At 35.5% G+C, this 20,558-nt stretch overlaps 1 protein-coding gene across 6 annotated transcripts in view; it reads left to right on the top strand.

Annotated features, from left to right (window-relative positions):
* Positions 1-20,558, top strand: part of NLGN1 (neuroligin 1) — a 264,175-nt gene that overhangs the window by 94,391 nt on the left and 149,226 nt on the right. For all 6 annotated transcript variants that reach the window (XM_065748481.1, XM_065748479.1, XM_065748480.1 and 3 more), the window contains one exon: positions 1,057-1,209. In XM_065748481.1, the coding sequence (XP_065604553.1) occupies positions 1,057-1,209 (153 nt within the window). The remainder of the gene's footprint in view (positions 1-1,056; positions 1,210-20,558) is intronic.

Here is a 20,558-nt window from a genome sequence, read left to right as displayed (position 1 = left end):
AAATGAAAAGTATAAATTTGCATTTTAGCTGTTTTCTTTCCAATCAAAGTAAAGGAAACCTTTACAAGCATATATTATTCCACCACTCCTCAGTTAACAGTTTCTTTAAGTTGGTGCACAAGAGCAGTCCTTACGAGAAGCAGTGATGATTCGGGATTTCACTAAACTTCAGATATTCCAGGTGTTGTCCTGAGTAGGTGTACCCATCTAAAAATCACACAATTTGGGAGGGAAAGGATCCCCTAACCAACGTACTCATTAAAAAGAAACCTCCAAAGGTACATCAATATCTAATTTTCTAAAAGAGTTGTAGAGCCTCTGAGATTTAAAATTGTTCCTTGAGTTCAGTGTCACATTTAGGAGCCTTGCGATGTCTTTGAATGCAGGGTCATCCCTTTCAGGTGTAGCAGAAAGTCCTCGCCACAGTTCAGTAAATTATGTACCACACTCCTTAAACATCAGGTTACTCAGGTTATAATATAACGTGTACCTGAGGTCTGAGTGTTAAACAGCTTCCAAGTCATTTCTAAAATTTTGAGCTTCTGAACTCCCAAGACAGCTCACTTATAAGTTTATAAAGAATTATAAATTATTGATCCATCACACTGGAAGCCTTAAGCAACTTTGTGCATGAGGAGAAAGCTGCTTTATCTTAATGTGGTGGATTGCTTTTAGCTAAGTGAGCAGAAGGATGGGCTGAGATTTTCTGAAGTGCTCAGGCTGTGTGGAAATATGCTCACAGTGACATTAATAGACATTTTACATCCAGTTCATCAGGAACACAATCACACCACGGTCCCGTTGTGCTTGAGCAAGCGTTACCATTTTCAGTCCCTTTCTGCTTTACTGAGGCCAATAAGTGTTTCAAAAATATGCATTCTAGATGTAAGTTTGCAAGCCACAAGGAAACACTTATGCCCAGCTGCCCATTTTCTTACGTCAATATGTTGCTTGAGAAACACTTCAAGAAAAATAACCTCACTAAATAAAATAAATATTGCATGTATCTTATTTGATGCTTTCTTGAGGTACAGTGTGTCCTAATATTTTTTCCAGACATCCGGGACAGTGGAGGACCTAAGCCTGTGATGGTGTATATTCATGGAGGGTCCTACATGGAAGGCACTGGAAATTTATATGATGGCAGTGTTCTAGCAAGTTATGGGAACGTGATCGTCATCACGGTCAACTACCGCCTCGGGGTACTTGGTAAGAAGTTTTCAGATTTCATTAATCCCTGGCATGTGTAATGTGATTTCTGTTATACATGAGAGTGCACTCTTCAAAAAAGCATTATTGATACTGTTTTCTTCAGTTTACAAATTTGTCCACAAACAAACAAAAAAATAATAATTTTTTTTTTACTCTGAGGATGAAAGAAATGGCGTTGTAAGCATTATCTGTATTGTTTGGATGAACTTCTGTCATGCTTTGCATTTAGTGATATCAAGGCTGGCGTTTCCATTGCTGAGTTGTTCAGATGAGTTCTTGTTTTCTGTGAATATCAGTGATGCTTTACTTCCCAGATAGGTAAATCAGTTACATCACAGACAATAGTTTTCTGTTGGAAGTGATTAAATTCTGATTAATAACACTTTCATACTTTGAAAAAACTTAAGCACATTATGAAAATATTATTTATTGAGTGTTATACTTTATACCTATTTGTTTTGAGCTCCATAGTGGATTTAGAATGTTTTGTGGTTAGAATTCAAGTATCTCCAATACTTCTTTTCTAAACCAAACTGTAGGGTGAATAGAGCACTTTGATTATTTCAGACATGGTGAATAGGATATGTTGATGCTATCGGTAGACTCGACTGGTATGTCTCTGGTTGTCTGTATTTCTAGAAAACATATTTTGCTATTTGTTCACTGTAGTCACAGATATGATAAAAGTCTGACAGGTCTTGCGACGACTGTACAATTGTTTGTTTTGCTCTGCATATTCTACTGCAGTGTTACTTGCTAAGGCTCCTGTAGGCAGGATTTCAATTCTTCGATATTTCGAATGTCAGAACAGTAATGTCACAGTACTTGCATAGGTATATGGGTGTTCCCTGTGATGTCTGAAGTAGCTTGATAAGCCAGGTGTTATTCACAGCAGCAAATTGGTTCTGAAGATCAGTGCACTCTATTTTCAGTTTGTGGGCAACAGCAATGTCTGCTACTCTGTTTTTCTTTTCTATGGTCATTTTATTTCATCAATACTTTGTTACTTTCTTGTTTGAAATCAGTTAATGTCATAATTGAATTTATTTTTTTTCTGGTTTGATCATCTCTGTAATTTATCCCCAATAAATATCCCCTCTGTAATTTATCCCCAATAGTGCCACTTGTATTAAAATTTGCTACCTGAAAACAGTTTATATTTTACTGGGAATGGATTTTGACTTAGATTTTGAAGACCTAATCTACAGAAGTTACCTTTTACAAAGTATGGAATATATTCCAGAAAGATAACTGTTTGTTGCTGGACTTATCTTAGTGTCTGGTTGAAGGTTTCATCTGTGATGAACTTCTTTAAGGAAGAAAATACTGATAATTTGTCTCCTGGTTTACTTTGAGTCCTTGGGCATATATTATTGCTGAAGTTATTAATCTGTAATCTGCGACTATAAGCAACATTTTCTTTTTACAGCTGTGCTCATCCTTTCTATTTCAAATATTTATCTGTGTTATACCCAAGAAGGGTACTATGTTCAGTAATGCAGTAGCCGTTATCTGAGGGGATTGTTTATGAAATATATAGTCCTAAATTTACTTGTAGTTGCAGTGTTTGAAAGTGCTAGTAGCTTGAAAGATGAAAATTAATTCATCTTCTTAAATGGTAATGGCTTTTCCTTTTGGAAAAGGTAACCCACTGCTGACATCTTAGTCAGCCTGGAGGTTTTCATTTGTGTTCATGCTTTTGTGCTTCTTTGAACCTTGTTCTCTTTACAGAGCCTCAAGGAGTGGAGTGTTAATTTTCTTTTAAGTGAGACTTATTACAGTAAAACCTCTAAAACATGTCAGAATCTGGTGATTGACATGAATACTTAAAATTATTTTCAAACCAACTAAAATAACCCTTTATCAAGCTTGCAGGCCTTCTTAGTAAAATAACTGTATTTTTTATATATATATATAAAAGTCAGTCGTGTATTTTGTTTCCAGTACAATGCCTATCTGGAATGTATTAAATAAATAATGATTGCACATCTCTGAATAGACAGTGTCGAGACATGCCAGTAGTCAAAAAACAAAATGTGCACAGTTTGCATTTTTTTTCCAGCTTTCTTTTTATTCCCTGGTGTGTAGACAATTGTGTAAGATAGCTTCAGAGCTGGACTCCTGTGTAATCATACAAGTTATCAGCTTTTTCTGTTTTCAAACATGTACTTATCAGTGTACAGAAATGCTTGTCCATAATGATACAGCAGAACATTACTCTTTGCAGTAGCATTAAAAAACACACTTATATGAAGACATCACTGACAAATTCTCAGGTTCCCTTACCTGACTCACATTCCATAAGGTTTAACTTCTCTGTCCATTCCTTGTGAGAGAACTAGTTGTCACTTCATTGCTGTGTAAAATGCCCGGCTCTACAGGGAAAAGTAATATAAAGATTCTTTCTCGGGAAGGTAATAGAGGGATTCTTTCTCCACAGGAGAAGATTTAGGGACTGTCTTCTCATTTCTCACATCTGGGTTTCTTGTATCAGACTTTGTGGATGGATATCTTAATACAGATGGTACATGTGAGTCTTAGGAATTCTGCCATTGTTGAAACAGGATTCTCCCTATCACATTTCAAGAAATCGAGTTAAGGAAATGTTTAGAGTGGTAACAGGAAAGGTTTTGTCCCAACTGATAGTGATGGAAAGGGACGATATGCTACTATATTGCATTATTTTCAGTATCATTATTTAGTCCATAGCAGATAGCTCTTGGTACAATTCAGAGTATTTTCTTTTTATTCTGAGCTGAAACAATCTTTGTCCTATGGATTCATCTGCTTGAGGCACTACATTTTATAGAGAAGCAAGATTTGCTTCTTTCTAAAATTTTAGAATGCTTAAAAGTGGAATCTCTTTGGTAAAGATAATAATAAAAATTGAAGTGTGGAGCAAGTGCATTTAAAAAACAAACAAGAACCCTGAGAGTTCTCTGACCCAATTTTGTATTTGTCTGAAGCAAGCCTGAGAATAAAAGTCTATTAGAATCATTCCTTAGATATTGATGAGATGGAGAAGAGAATTGTTTGCCCTGGAAACTCAGGGACTACTGAATAAGAAAGCATTGGAAATGGACTATTTATATCTTCTTTACAATCTTTTAAAATGCAAGTCTTGTGCAAGCAATCTTTTCTAGTGAGAAGTACTGCACGAGTAGTCTGATGTCCTTGAAGGACAGAACAGAAGTAGGTGCAGGCAAATTTTTATAGTTTTATAGCTTATTTTTATGAGAAGACAGATTTGAAGATAAATTTAGATTTTGAACTCAACTAAATTAAGTTTTCAAATGTTTATCTAAAATATCTCCAACTGGTAAAAAGGCAGGAGCTTTTTATTTAAATTTCATAAATGAAACGTAAAGGGATTATACATGGAGTTTATTTTACATCCAGAAAAAGATCATGATAGATGTATTTAATACCCCAGTGCCATTTTCTGTGTTCTTCTTTTGAAAGGTATATTTAGAAAAGGAGAATTCAGCATTGGCTTCTACCCCTTTGGTTTAAAGTTTCCAAAAAAGAAGAGAAAGTTGGGAACCAGTTTATGCCAACTGCATACACATTTATTCATTTTATTCATTTCTGTTTCTTGATTTTTGATTGGAATTTAATAGAACTGAAAGAAAAAACATTTTTAAAGCAGCTCACAAACTGAATGGAGAGATGGGAGAATAATGCAGAGGAATCTCTATGTAAAGCACTGCTTTGAATTTCCTAATTTTTTCCTCTTTATAAGACAGCGGTTTCTCCCAGAGAAACAGTAAGCTGTCCTTCCAGGGTTCCACCTCCTTTGGTTTTGTTTTTGTTTTTTTGTCCGATTTTTACTTTTAATGACAGATTGTAATTATTTGGGCTTTTACTGCAGCGCTGTATTTGAAAGGTCTGGTATCTTTATTCACATTCATACCTAATTTCTCCAATGGTTGAACTTAAATCAATGAGATTCATAAGTACAGTGCTTCTGGATGGAAAAGCTTGGTTTGCCTGCAGTTTGAAACAGTACAACAAGAAAATTGTTGCTTATGCACAGAGCTTTTGAGAAGAGCTATTCTTAGAGTCCTATTGTGTTCTTCAGCCTAAACTTCAATTTTTCAATAGTGTGTTGTGTCAGATGGCTATGGTGGGCTGAAGCAGTCACGTAAAAGAAAATACTGAAGCAAAGGAAAGCAAAGCAAAAACACTGCAGCAAAAGTTGTTTCTTACTTTTGTTAGCAACTGTAAGAGCTTTGTGAACAATGAAGCGATAACGGATGACTCTTATTATGCCTTAACATTATTTGTAGCTGTGTGTTAGAATACATGTGTTTGGAAAATACATTGGGCTTGAAAACATATTTTTCTCCTCACATGGTACAGCCAACCAGCAATATGTTATAGGCAAAAGAGTGACATGAAATATAGACTAGGCAATTTGTCCCATGCCCCACATTTCTGCCATTACCCATGGGTTGAAGAACTGCCTGTTTGACCATTTGCAGGATCAAACATAGGGATGAGTTGTATGGGAACTGTTGAATCACAGCCTGAACCACTGATTGGTGACCTGAGGTGAGCACCGAGTCAGCCATGAGGTGCACAGGTGAAGGTGATATACCTGTGTGATTGGAAGGGGTGGAGCCTGGCTCCACCTCTCCCAAACCCCATTTAAGGGCTGACCACCACCAGGGAAGGATCTTTCTTCTTGGAGATCCCTCCTGTGTGGAGTCCACAGTGAGCCTTCATCATCCTAAAGGTGAGCCACCTTCTTTTGCTTACTACTTGTGTGCCATCTATAGAGACCTACTGAAATATGCCGTCTTCTATACTGTTTTTTTTGCGCACTATCCTTGGGGATTATTTACCCTACATGAGTACATGCAGCAAAGAAACTCGGTACAATTTTGAGCCACCTGTCCATTTATCAGGGAAGTTGGACTAGATAACCTTTACGGACCCATTCCAATTCAAATGGTTCCATGAGTTCGGGAGTGTGGTTCCATTGCAATTGACTGGAGGACATTGTCTTGTTTTCTTTGCATTTTCTTTCCTCCTCCTAAGCAGAATAGAAAACAAAATTATTTCAGTGCTTTCAAATTAGATCTAATTTCTTTTGTGCTAATATAATTCGTTAAACTGTCTGATTCTTTTTTGGTAATCATTTTCTTAGCATTTTTTTCATCAGATAATTTTTTGCTTTTGTTTTTTTCTTGCCTTGCCTATTCTATCTTGGTAATACTAATGAAAATATTAAACAGAGGATATCATTCAAATATGTTTTCAATGCATTCAGTAGATGCTTTCAAAAATGCATATTAATTTTAAACATAACACTTTCAAAAATTGCTTCATGGCAGATGAGAAAAGCTTTATTCATCTTTATAAAGATATCATAATGAATTAGCACTCTGTGTCACGTAAGTATTTTTGCCCATATAATTACATGGGCTGTTCTGCAACCTGAAGAGCTGTCTTGCCTCTCAAAAATAAGTCTTTTCACCTATCCACATCGTAGTAACCATTTAGTTGAAGTAACGGTGGAATAAGAAGGCTTATGTTAGTTAGGCATAAGAGAGAAAAAAAAATTCTGTGAGATTCTTTTGGCTACATTCCTTAGACTGTGAAGTTGTCTTTTATAGTTCACAATTTAATATCCAGTAAAAATGGGAAAATGTTTGATCATTAGTGACTGTGACAAGCACATCCATTACCTTTTTATGAAACCTTTAAGATACTATCAGGAGATGCCATTTCTTCCCAGCTTTGCTTACCATGAAGGGGTCTCCAATGAGCCTTTTTCTATTCTCTCTTTACTAATATATTTGAGTAGAAATGATAGATGAATTGAAAATTATATATTATTGCCTAATTAAAAGTACATTACATTGAAAGTAAAGATGGAAAATTAATAGCAAAGCACATCAGAATGTGCAGTTGAAAATCATTCAAGTTTTCTGAATTGGATGAACATACAGAGAATGAAATTTGTAAATACTTCTGGGGACCCTTGACAGCTTTGTAACAAGTCTCTATTAGATATATAAATATGAAGTTGTTCATAAATTAACTTTTATCATTTTGAGGTTACACAGCAGGGAACTTGTCCTGAAGGTCTTATCTCATCCCTCCTTATCCTTGAGCATTGCTGTTTCTTCATATGAAGCCCTCCAAATGAAGCTAGCACTGGATAAATAGAACAGGATAAGATAAAAGGCGTGCTGCAGCTTTCTATTCCCTCTGGTGACATACTTCACATGGACTGATTTACACATAGCATTCTAAAAATGTATTAGACAATTCTTAGTTAATATAGTAGGTAACCTCAGGTCAACTCAGATTGCAGGAGGCCCAGGCACAACTCAGCTAGATTTACAGTGTCCTAATTTCATAGATCTGTTAATTGAATTAGCATTTGGATCTCAAACCAGCTCTAATTAATGACATTTTAGTGGCTTTTTTTGCGAGCTAGTACCAGCCAAAGGGAGTCATGTATGCAGTGAAGCAGAGAAAGGAAGATTGCCACACTTGAATCTGTACTATCAAAATGACAAAATGAACTTGAAGTAAACAATAGGTTATTGACTAGATTCGTTTAAAGGGTCAACTGCAGTGCACAGCATGCAACATATTTATGAAATGGGAACCCTGAATATATAGTGCACTTTTAAAATGAACCATTTCTTTTCTATTTGTGCTTTTTCTAGCACAACAGATTGACGTTATCCATCTGCTTAGATAGATGGGTATATACCAGCTTCATTGTTTTTCAGGGCACAAAGACATTATTTTGTTTGCCACTGAATAGGTTTCTGTCTTGGTACAGGTACCCTTTAACTAACAGGTTTGTTCTAGTGTTTGTCATTGGGCTTCTTTTTTGGTAAACAAAAAATAACAAATACCAAAAGAAATAGTTTATGAAGTTTGTTATAAGAACAGTTTGTGTCGTTGCTGTAAAGAGAAATTGCTTTTTGGTAAGCTTCCTTGATCAATATTAATTCATAGAATAAAAATATTTCATTCTGCCAGATTAATCTTTGAACTCATAATAAACTTCAACTTGATAATATTTGTGAAAGATTCATTGAAGAGAAGTTATAGAAATCTTACTGCCTCAGGAAAAAAAATCTTTGACCCTTTTATCCTCTGTTAATTTTGTATTTTTTACTCTCTAATCATGTGTAGTTACCTTCACTTTTCTCTAAGTAATATTTGACCAAATTACTTCTACGCTGTCATTGTTCCCTGTGCATAACCTCTTCTCTACAATACTACAAGTGTTTCATGTTTCCTGTATGTCACACTTCCCAGGAAATAATCTGCAAGCCAAGAACTGGGAATACATTAGGACTTCTATGCAATCTGATCTCGCTGCAGAGCATTCCAACACTGAAATAATCTTCTGATTTTCAACCAAGGCAGAAAGATTAAGAAGTTATTAAGATCATTATAATGTAACATTAAGAAATATCCTACAGCTCAGCATCTAGATTATATCACTTCCCAGATATAGCACAGTTAGCATAGATACAATGAATTACGGATTCAAAATTATGCTATTTCATTACATGTATTGAAGGAGTCACAAGTTTTCTGATGTTTAAATGAAGCAATTGTGTATCCCTCTGATCCTTGGAAACAATGGATGACATGACAAGGATCTTGACTGGAAATGTTCACATTTTTCAACCTATTGAAATGCATAATACTGCTCAAATTTTATGTTGGTTTTTTTCATGTGTGAAGTAGTTTACATATGGATGTACTAGCTCAAATATTGATTTGATGCTTCTTTGGCGTAATACCTCAATACTTTTTGAATCAAACGAACATGATCTGTGTTTTAAGGTTGTCACAGAACTTTCTAATGGTTTTATATTGTAATGTGAACAATTTTGATTATTGGAAGGCCACAATGAGGTCTCCCCGCAGCCTTCTCTAAGCTAAACAAGCTGAGTTCCCTCAGCCTTTCCTCGTAGCAGAGGTGCCCAGCCCTCTGATCATTTTAGTGACCCTCCTCTGGACTTGTTCCAAGAGCTCTGCATCTTTCTTGTGCCGGGGCCCCAGGCAACAGGACCAACACAATGGGAAGGCATTACAAAGAAAGAAGGAAACTGAATGCTCACCGGTCTCTGAGAATCTAGGCTCACAGGAATAACTCCACAAAAATGGACAGGTGAGCATTCAGTTTCCTTCTTTCTTTGTAACTCCTTCTCATTGCCTTGGTCCTCTTGCCATTACGCATACACTTTCTATGTGTTTGAAATATCTGCTGCATGTTTCAGGATGTCTATCATTGCTCAAAATGAGAGGAAAGACAGAAATTATACTCAGGCTTTTTCATTACTCTGCAGTAATATTTCACTTTTTATGTGCCAAGATTCTAATGTTATAGAATAAAAATGGTGAGCAGTCTTTTTCTGAGATATTCACTACATGTTCAAGAATTCCACTGATTGTAAAAATGACTTCTTGCTGTATATTTGTCAGCTGTTGAATTTTTGATTTTATGAAATCTCCCACTTTCATCATGATTTGTTCACCTTCTCAGCACTCTTCATCAGAATTCTGGTTGAATGATTTCACGTTGCCACAGGTATGCTGTAAAAAAAATTTAGGTTGTTTTGTTTTTCATTAAGTGATAATGAAGTATTCAGTATGAAACAGAAATAGCGGAGGCATAGTACCATATAGATCCAAAGTTTAAAAAAGAAAAGACAAACATCTCCCTAACTTGTTTTCCTTACTTAGTTTCTGATGCTGCGTGGTGTTAGTGAACATTTATTGGTATCTTCTGACTGATTTCCACAAGGAACATATGGGTAAATTAAATTCTTCCCCCAAAAGTTTGTTTCCATCTCTGCTTGCTGGTATAATGTATTGCACATTAGTTGCTTTGCTTCTGTGGCTGTAATTTCCCTTTCAACTTCAGGAAAGTACTCTGGCTCAACTGAAAATGGTCTTGCATTTCATCTGCAAGGCTTTATTAAAGCACTGAGACACAATAGGATGTGCTTTACAGAGCCATTAATGTATGCCCCATGTGTGTTGTGAGGCATGAGGCCAAAGGCCATGTGCTTTCAGCTGCCCATGAACCATATTAATGACCCTGTAAAATACACTCCTGAGTGTCCTAATGCTATTATAATTACTCGTTTTATTATTACATGCCTCTTAAAAAAAAATCTCTAAATATTTTCCTTTCCTTTCCTACACCCCTTAACTAGGAAGGCTTATTTATGGGAGATTGAAAGGGAAATGTTCACAATAAAAAGAATATTAATATACTTTTCACCATTTCTTTCTGGTAATTTAAAACTTTCTTTTAGCACTTCATAGACTTGTACATCCTGTGTGGTCCAAGATTACAAACCATTTAATATGAGTTTTTCCTGTTGTCACAAGTAACAGCTGTTTGGATGCACATTGCTAGATTTTTGCTTGTCATTTACGTCTTAAATTCATATTAAAAAGCAATGGAAAATTGATCACTATTTCATATTTTTTCTTCTTGATGGAAAAGGAAAGAAAGAATTTATTTGGCTTTGCATTGCTAATATAGCTCTTTTCTTATGTGAGTTTTCTCCAGCTGAAAATGTTTTGTTACTGATAGCCAGCAAGACTTTATGTGTGTTTTCAAGGAATTGTAGAATTCAGCTTCTGATCTGATGATTTCTGTCTTTGCAGTTGTCTCTCAGCTGAACATTAAGGAACTTATAATCAGAACATCATATTTAAGACTATTTTTTTTAATAGCTTTAAAATAATGCTTATTTTTTTCCTCTGTATATGTGCATAATGTTTCTTCAAAACTAAATGGAAAGTTCAATTTAGTTTTTAGATAGTTTCCTTTTATAAAGATATCATAGGCAGTATTTTGATCTCAGGTTCAAATTCAGTCATGGCGGCAGATGTTTTTGTTGATAAGCTTCTCTTGAGAGCACTATGGGCAAACAAATTTACAAACAGAAAGATATTGGTAACTGGATGTTGGTAGTGGAACCAACAGCTTTGAAGAAGTAGTAACCTTAGTAAATTCTCTATTTAAATCTTTTTGTTTCTTCAGACAATGAAAAAAATAGCATTATATGTGACTATAGTGTATCAAAGATGCAGCCGACAGTCAAAAATATTCTGAACTATTTTAAGGACGCTTTCTTTCAGTATTGTTTTGTGACCACTCCCAATTCCAGGTTAACACAGAACAAGACCTCTGTCAAAACAGTTGCCAGCAACTGTCATCAGATGGTCCTCAGCTGTGATAGAGCATCATCCTTACTTGGACCAGCCGCAGTGAGAAAATACCGTGTCATTTACCACGGAGGCAGTGACATGCTGTGTCCGCAGGACAACCAGTTGCTGCAGTGCCTGTGATGGAGGTTCTTGTTCTGCTGACTGAAGCACCAAGGAAAAGTTGGCACATGTACTTGGCTTTCTTTTTATTCCTGTTTTTGTAATCTCCTTTGTAGCCTACCACCATTGCTCTAGCAGTGTGCAAGTCTTCCTCTGCTCTTGTCTGGGTCTCTTCTGGCATTCAAAAGGAGGAAAAAAAAAGATGGGGCAATTAGGTTTATATCCCTTTAAAGACTGAAAACTGACATTTGGATGATTGAAACAGATAAATGAAGTTCCTTTCCCTGGTTATATAGAGGAGAGCTTTTGTCATGAGATACACACTTTTCATTTACACGAGTGCTTAGTTAGTCTTTTGTTGATAAAACTTTTGAGTCCTTTAAAAGGTTTTTCCACACATTGTGTGGTATCCTCCCAGGAGATCTGCACGAGTTAGGTAAAGATAATCAATCTCACTCTGAGAGAAACAAAATTACTTGTGACGATCAATGTCTGCTAATAATTACTTGTTTTTAAAGTCATCCTGCAAAGTTGCAGAACCCAGCAAAAACATACCCAGAATTTGGTTCTGAACTTCTCTTTGGCAAGTGATACGTGGAAACAGAAGCAATGGAAACAGGCATGTTGAAAGGCTTTGTTTTGCACTAGCTTCAATTTAAGTTTATATAAAATGAGGAAGATTTTTCCCAAAACAGGCAGCTTTGCAGAAAATTAAAAGGATTGGCACTGCTGACCACTGCTCTGGGAAAAAAATCTCTTGAACAAGTTATTTTCCAGAGCTGAGCTTACTTTTTCAGTCTGAGGGGAATCAGTGAAGCAGGTTTCCCAAACAGGCTGTGGAGTCTTCAGTCCAAAAAGATACTCACACTCCACCTGGATGTGGTACTGAGTAATCTGCTGTAGCTGACCCTGCTTCAGTAGAGGACGTAGCAGATCAAATGTGCAGAGGTTCCTGCTGCCTTGAGATTGTGATTCTGTAATGTTAAAACCCAGCAGAAGGATGACAAGGAGCAGGTGAATTGTTTTCTGGTCATCTCTCTGATCTTTGTACCCCTGACAATCTTTGTAGGTATTCTAAACCATAGATTGAAGTTGTGTGGAAATTATGGATCCATTACAGAGTCTTGGGCAAAAAAAAACAACCCCAAAGAAACAAGAAAAATGAAAGCAATGCTCTACTGTAAACAATAACTACTCTACTTCAATCTACATATTATCACCTACTTATTAGGGCTTTTTCAATTTGAATTTGAGAATTCTGGGAAGGAGCTCTTGATTTTGAGTTCTAAAGGCTGCCTGAAAGTTATAAGTGAGTGGAGAGCTAATTTTTCACCCCATTTCCCCCCTGCTTTTTCTCTCAGGAAGGAATTCAGTGTAAATACACTCATCAAACTAGAACAAGCCTATGTTTATGCCAATTTCTTAGGTTCAGCCTGCCAACCACTGACCTATGTGGCATTCTGTTTTTCTCTTTTGTTTTAGTCATGCCAAAAGGTTTCCTCTGTGTTCTCAGTTCTCTCTCTGTTCCTTTGCCACTACAATTCACAGTACCAGAGCACCTATTTTTTTTTTTTACATCTCTTGACACACACTGAAAAATCACATGTTGATGAATGCCTGTTTCTTATCTAAAAACTGCCTACGCTATTGGTGAATGCATCACTTATGATACATTAGCAAAATTCTAAAACCTTACTTTTTGGAACTTATTCATACTTTAAAAGCAGAAAGAGGAAAAAAATAAATTGCCAATTAGAGCTAATAGCTTTCTGAAGTTGACATGCATAAAGCAGATTGGAGGTGCTTTTAATAGCAGCTTGTCAGTAAATGCGAGTACTGAGATGCTTTGGAATGAAGCGGTTGCAGAAAGTAGGTCTGATGTCCTGTGCTTAACAACTTGCAGAATGCAGTAATCTGCATTAAAGACATCTTTGCGGATTCCTCTGTAGGAATACAACTGATAAATGGTTTTGTTTTCCTTTCCCTTGAGAGTTTTTACGTATATCTGGTACCTTTTGTGTAATTTCCTTTAAAAATCCCAGTAATAATGTTAGTTTAAAAAGAATACAAGAATGAGAAGGCAAGGCTAGTGATAAACCTTCACCAAATTTATCATTAATATTGAGTCTTTAACATAAACATCACATAGGCAAATCCAGTACTTTTTTCTCTTGAAAACAAAAGATTCTACACATGGAGACACTTTTCAGAAGGGATGTAATTATAATGACTGAAGAATATTAAGAAAGGCAAATAACTTGTTAATAGTAAGGTAGGTCAAGAAATAAAGATCACTCACGGAAACAAGGTTTCTGAACATTTTTGTTTTTGTGCTTTTCAGTGCTGTGTGAAGTGTACATGAAGTGCAGATGAAAGGTTAAGAGAGTAATAAACAAAAGCTTGAATTTGATTTTGATGTGTAAACTGCACTTTGATCTTCAGACTATAAAACACTGCTACCTGGGTCAGCAGTAACGCTCAGCACAACAAACAATCAGTTGTTCGATGTAGCTTAAAATTCAGCTCTTTTTTTTTACTCCACAAAAGGAGACATTGTTGTGTTATTCTAAAGGAAGGGAAGGGAGAATGGAGGTGTTTCATCATTTTGTGTAACGTAAAACAGCTTTAAACATGTGTTTATTAAATGTTCTTATTGAAGTGCTGCCATCATTAACACATCACACTGTAGAAGGGTGTTTACATAAGGAATGCAGTAATGATGCTCTGGAAAGTGCCATATTAATATATGATATTACTTAAAAAAAACCCTGAAAGAAATTGTAGGTTATGTGGTAACTGAAATAGATCAGTGCCTCTTTTATTTCTGTCAAATGAAATTGTAATGTGATGGAATTTTCCACTGCCTTTGTGATATCTGATAACATAATTCTTAGAAAATACTGTGCTGCTCATAAGTTGTAATTATTGGTGCAGGATTAACCATGAGACAGCATTCAATCAAGAGAAAAAAAAAAGCCTGCTCAAAATTTCCTTCAGCAAAAGTTAGGAAATTATGTCAGAATTTGTATTTATTTATACTCATTTAAATGTTGCTTTGCTCCTTTTAGGGTGGCATCCACCTGATGCTGATCTCTTTTCAATCTATTAGAGCATCTTTCTTTGTCTCTAGTGTACAAACACTGCCAAAAATTTGGCTAGCAGGGAAGAAACTGCACATCATACATTTGAGCTTCTGAGTAGCATCACTGCATTGGTGTGATACCAGTTTGGCCTGATGTGTAGCAAGACCCATTCTTTGGTGTCCCTTACAATTGTTTCTCAGCAGAAGAGACAATACTGGAAATACCCAGATTGTTAAAACTATCTCTACGTTACGCTGATGCCCCTGTGTATTATTTAATGATCTATTAATTATACGTGACCAATTCATTAATGAATTTCTCATTTGGTTTCTTAGAGAGAAGTAGATGGTGCTTTTGATTCTGAGATTTCCCATACTCTAGCTATGTACTGCAGAAATGTTTGGTTTCTGGGGTCCAACAAGCAGATTAGTGTTATGTATCTCCTTGTATGTTTTGCATTTGTTTTGTTTCTCAGCCAGCAAACATTGGCTTCGCTGCCTGCCCGTACACAGCTGAGTGCAAACCTTGAGGGGAAAGATTATTACTTGCTTCTTTCTTGTTCTACACCAAGTAGCAGGTAGCAATAGCATTTCCTTTCCCTTGATCCTCCAGCTTATACCGGGCACTTTGCACTAGCAAGGGCATAATACTTAAAGCTATTGCAGCACAGTGCACCCTCAGAGATTCTATTCGAGGATTTCACGTCAGGGAGCTTGAGAGCTGTGTTGAGTTGTGTGACACACAGGGAAGTTAATAAAGTACCCGTATAGATCTGAAAGCCAGAGTATGCTGTAGCCTTACGTTTGGCGTAGTAATAAAAGAGAAACCAGAAATTTGGCATTGTAATCCATTTATTTTTCAGAAGGTGGTGTTTAATCTCTCATCCTTCACGTAAAAATCTTAATTCAGAGTGAAACAAAATCAAATATCGTTGCTAGTCTTATATTTTTCTGACAGAATAATGCATCTACGTATTTGAAAAGGATATAATGATGATTCAAAAAAGAAACTGCTTTGATAAGTTATTTCTATGTTATTATATTATTTAGGCACCGCGCTGTATGTTTTTATGAGACAAACATTCTTTGTTACTTCTTTGTAATAATTGTGTTCAGACAATAAATTTATATATGGTTTGTATTAGTTGAAAATGGAAAAAGCGAAAAAATAATTGCAGTAGTTTTTTTTGCAGACAGGCCTGTTGCTGCGTAGCTCTCCATATGATTTTCAGAAACTGCCTATGCCAATATTTCTATTTTTGTTTTAGAGAATAATTAAATTGTCATGCCTAAGGCTATCTGAAATTGTATCAGTAAAAAAATGTTACCAAAGTGAAATGTGTCATTGTGTGAGGGATGGCACAGAGGAAATAGAACAGTAATATTGGAATTACTCTTCTAATTAGCTTAGATTCATTGTTGTTTTCAGTAGTTGAGTTATATGGCTTCTAGAGCTTAGCAGGGAGAAAAACAGAGGGAGAAGCATGTAATTGGCACAGGTACAGATAATGGCAAATGGCAAACATGATTTGATATCACTGCTCAGAGTTTAAAAGTACAGTGTTTCTTTCGATAGCTTTTTTTCTTCCCCAATCTCAAAGATTTTTTGACTCTTTTTTTTTTGATTACTCATGTATCTAAAAAGAAAGATTCTCCCACCCCCATCACCATTAACTCAGTAAATCTAGGTGTCATCTGCCTAACAGCATAATGAGCAGTAATAGCTCATAATGACCATAATGAGCACTAACAGCTGAACATGTCAAATATACCGGGGAAAAAGAATAGTTCCCTGTGGGACTCCAGCCTCCTCAAAGTGGAGTTACTAAGTGCTACGGTCGGTAGCAGTGAACTGCTGAACTGCATGTAACCACAGCTTGTTCCAAAAAATTTTTCATAGAGAAAGCCAACTTATACGTGAATGTTTTTTTGGTATTATATTCATTATAAAATCAGCCAATTTTGAAACAAACTGGATGTTTAAGTTTTCAATCAAACATGAAGGGCACGTTCTTATTAGGATGAAAGCACAATATAAATGTAACCCTGGCCACAGGCAGCATACTGGTTTAGTGTCTGATAAAGGCACACGCATTTTTGAGACCATTTAGGGCGTTTAAGGAAGGATGCAACTTTAAGGTTAATGTTTTATGCTATCTCTACAGCAAAAGCCTGTCTTAGGTGCAGCAATAGTGGCTAGGCTGTGCACCATTTCTATTACAGAGCATGTGGCTACGTATGTCCTAGGTTAATTTAGGTGATTCATCTTTCATAGAAATTTATTATTTTGGAGTTCTTGCATTTCAGACCTTTGGAAACATTCAGAAATTTTGTAATATTTTTGGTTTTATTTTACTCATCCATCACAGTGAAAGTCTTTCTAGCTTTACCTGGAAATTTACAGTTATGGATATCATACATCCCTTGATACTGGGTGATATCCCATGCAAGAAATAATGCTATTTAATAATAAAATGGTCTTCTACATCTCTATAAAAATTCAGTCCCCTTTTGATCCATTCTATTCTAACTTTTCTTTTGATTTTACTCCTTGAAGTAGTTTCTAGCTTACTTATCATCGCTTGTCTTCTGAAAGAAGAGTTTTAGCTCTACTAGTCTTGCAGCAGAATTCAAAACGATTCATACCTAGTTTGCAGGTCTCTGGTTAAGGTAATGCTTTGCAAAAATAAAGTCAGGGATGCTGTGCTTTCTCTCAGGTCACAGGGGAAAGATTTTGAAGCTGTGGCTTCCAAAGAGCACAGTGTAATTTTCCAAACCTTTTTACAAACTATTTATTTTGCCTGTATATATGAAACTTTGACACTACAGTGCAATGTTTTATTTTCAATCCTACAATGAGCAGTCATCAAAATTGTAGGAAGAAATGAAATACATTATCAAGTATTTCCTCAAGTAGATTTTAGGCTTTGAAGACGCCACAGAAGTAATACCCCTGACTAAAACTGATTCGGTTCTCTTTAACTCAAACCAACAGCTGAAATACCTTGCTTTTAAGTACCTGAATATTCGTCTCAGTAAGTGGTACAGTTTGTTTCTCCTCAAGTGATTGCATTCCTGTGGATATGTTTGCCACATCAGGCCTGAGAGTTCAAAAGTATCAACGTCTATCAGACAAACAACAGGAGAATCTAAGGTAATAAAAAACCTTGCTTTTTTAATCACTAAGAACAGTGAACCCAAACATGTTGGTCTTCTAAAGACCAATGTCACTGAGTTCTGATGTAAGCATAGAGTTGTGCCACCTACATACACACTGTACATAGCTACGTGTCGATTACACTGATTTTGGCAAACATCTTCTATGAAACCTACTTAGGCAGAACATTTTTCAGAGAATGCTAAGTCAGTAATGTCAGCAACCACACTAAATACTAAGAAGTCTTTCCTTTAGTAACTGAATAAGCAATGTTATCCTTAAGTGTTGAAAATTATTCTTAAAGAAAAATCTATCCCATAGGAGGAAGTGACCAAAGACTCTGAAGTGATCAGAAAGAGTTGCTGTATAGAATTGTTTTAATTTTTTATCAAACTTAGCATTTTATAAAAGACATGAGACTCTCCAGAATATAAATAAGGGATCAGTACTTGAGGGAAATTTTCTATAATTAGTGGAGCTAAATGTTTGTTATGACATCTATCTTTTTTTTTCCTCTTTTCTTCCTCTCTCTCTTACCCTTTCTTTTTTTTTTTCCTTTTTTTTTCCTTACTTCACAGACAACCATCTGCTTAATAGCAGTTTTTCACACACTCTTGATTCTGATGTGGAAAGAGTTTCTTTAATTAGTGTCTTTTTTCTGTAACTTATGTAGACTAGGAACACATAAATCTGAAAAGTTTTTAAAAGGTTTAATAAAAATGGACAAAGTGAATTCCTACTTGAAATTAAAGTCTACTTTTTATCTGTAAACGATTACTTGAAATCTATGGAAATTATTCTTAAGCAAAAGAAATGCTACATTTCAGAAGGTAGTGAAGCAAAGTCCCTAAAATTCAGTTATTTAGGTGTAATCACCAATGGGTAAGTGCCAACAGAAAATTGAAAACAAAACAGCAAGCACAAAAAACAATCAAATAGAGCTATTCTAATGTTTTGATTTTTGAACAGAGTTCATAAGTTATTAATATCTAGTTCAGACTTCTCTTCATCTTCAGGTCATTATTAGAATTTATTAATTTGAAACGCACAATATTTTTTTTATTTCTTAGCTATTGTTAAATCACACAAAGTAATCTCCATAGAGACCATCATAGACATTATTCTTTGTCCTTCTTTGCTCGGAGTCTGTCTGCATGCTAATAGTGGTTCCTTCTGTTTAAATGTATTAATCAGTATATTTGGATAAATCGAGGGCAGTTGGTAATGAGAGCTATCAAAGGTACAAGTGGGACCACTATAAAGGCAACTGAACACTGCAGCTATAATGTATTTTATGCGGGAGAGCACCAGATTTGGTGAACTTGTGAGGACATAAGTTTAAAATCTGGAGAAATCTGAACATTATTCTTTCTTTCTGATTTTTTTTTCTGTTTGACTGGATAAATGCTTATCACTTTAGAGAGAGAACTTTCCAGTACTTTTCTGTTTTCCAGAATCAGATCTTGTATTTTCCCCTTGGAATTTCAGAGCAAAACAGCCTTTTCTTATTTCTATTTGGGTTTTCTTACCCAAATAGAAAACTTCTGAATCTGGTCAAGTTTTTATCTTTAAAAATAATGCAAAATAAAATATAAAATTAAGTCCTCAATGCAGTCAGCTGCAAAGAAGATGCTTTGTGGTCCAGGTGATACAGAAATCAAATGCAAACAAGAATGAGTCAGGCCTTAAAAAAACAGATCTGAGCAGCTGCTAATTAAGAAAGCAACGATGGTACACAGTTGGTTGCTGCTGTAATTATTATGTAGATAATTTCACATCTACTCATTTCTAGCTTTTAACATGTTTGTCTTGGCATTGGATACATTGGGATGGGTGCAACAGCTAAAAAGATTATATTATCATATTGTCATTGGTATCCTAACAACTTTTGAAGATACTTCTTTCTGACTGGCCATCCTATACTGAAGTGGAAAGAGGCATCAGGATGACGTTCTTCTTCTTTTTCTTATTATTCACCCTCTTGGGGCAAAAATAAACACAAAAAAAACCTATTAAAATCAGATGTTACATAGAAGAAATTGTGTTAATACTGTTCACTGTGAGAAAGAAGCTGAATTCATGTTTGTAAGTTAGAGTACAGGCTGGAACCATTGGGGGAGTGGTGGTGTTGGCTTGGGGTCTTTTTTATAAGTTGTTTTTGCCTCTGGCTTTTCTCATTTCTCCAGTGTAAAGCTATGCAGGCAGAAGGGATAACTATTTTCCTGACTCATAAAAAAAGTTGAGAAGAATTTCTCCTTTTTACTTTTATGTTGGCAAAGAATATGCCAAATGGCTTTTTTTTTGTTTGTTTTCCTTGGGTTTTGTTTTTTTGTTGTTTTTTTCTTTTCTATATTAATTCAGGGAAAATTACTTGTAGACTTCGTTTATGTTACTTCCCTACTCTTTGTTCCAATTTGATGTTAGTTTTTAGCAATTTATTTAGGAACGATATACAAAGAGTGATTGAAAGAATTTTAATGCAGTTTCTTAGTTATAAATAGGAATAAAGTGAGAAGATATTTCTTTGTGTATGCCACTTAAAACATTTGGGTATCTAGAAGAGACCTGAAAAACTCAGTGCACAAGGTGCACCAACCAGTTCCAATTACTGTTGCTTTCCAGCCTCTTTTATTATTGCATTTCTCTGGCTTTTATGGAAACTACAAATTCCTTGGATAGTTATTGAATGAATTAATCAGGCTCCTTTCCATTGCAATTAAATGGAAATTTGTTGCCCTTCATTGCTGTTTCTTTCTTGAAAAACTCAGTTTATCT

The sequence above is a fragment of the Cyrtonyx montezumae genome, unplaced genomic scaffold, assembly GCF_038088225.1.
Source record: "Cyrtonyx montezumae isolate F1298 unplaced genomic scaffold, pur_monq_1.0 scaffold_5, whole genome shotgun sequence".
Classification (NCBI taxonomy): domain Eukaryota; kingdom Metazoa; phylum Chordata; class Aves; order Galliformes; family Odontophoridae; genus Cyrtonyx; species Cyrtonyx montezumae.
Note: the sequence above shows the minus strand (reverse complement) of the source record. Positions and strands in the feature narration are given on the sequence as shown.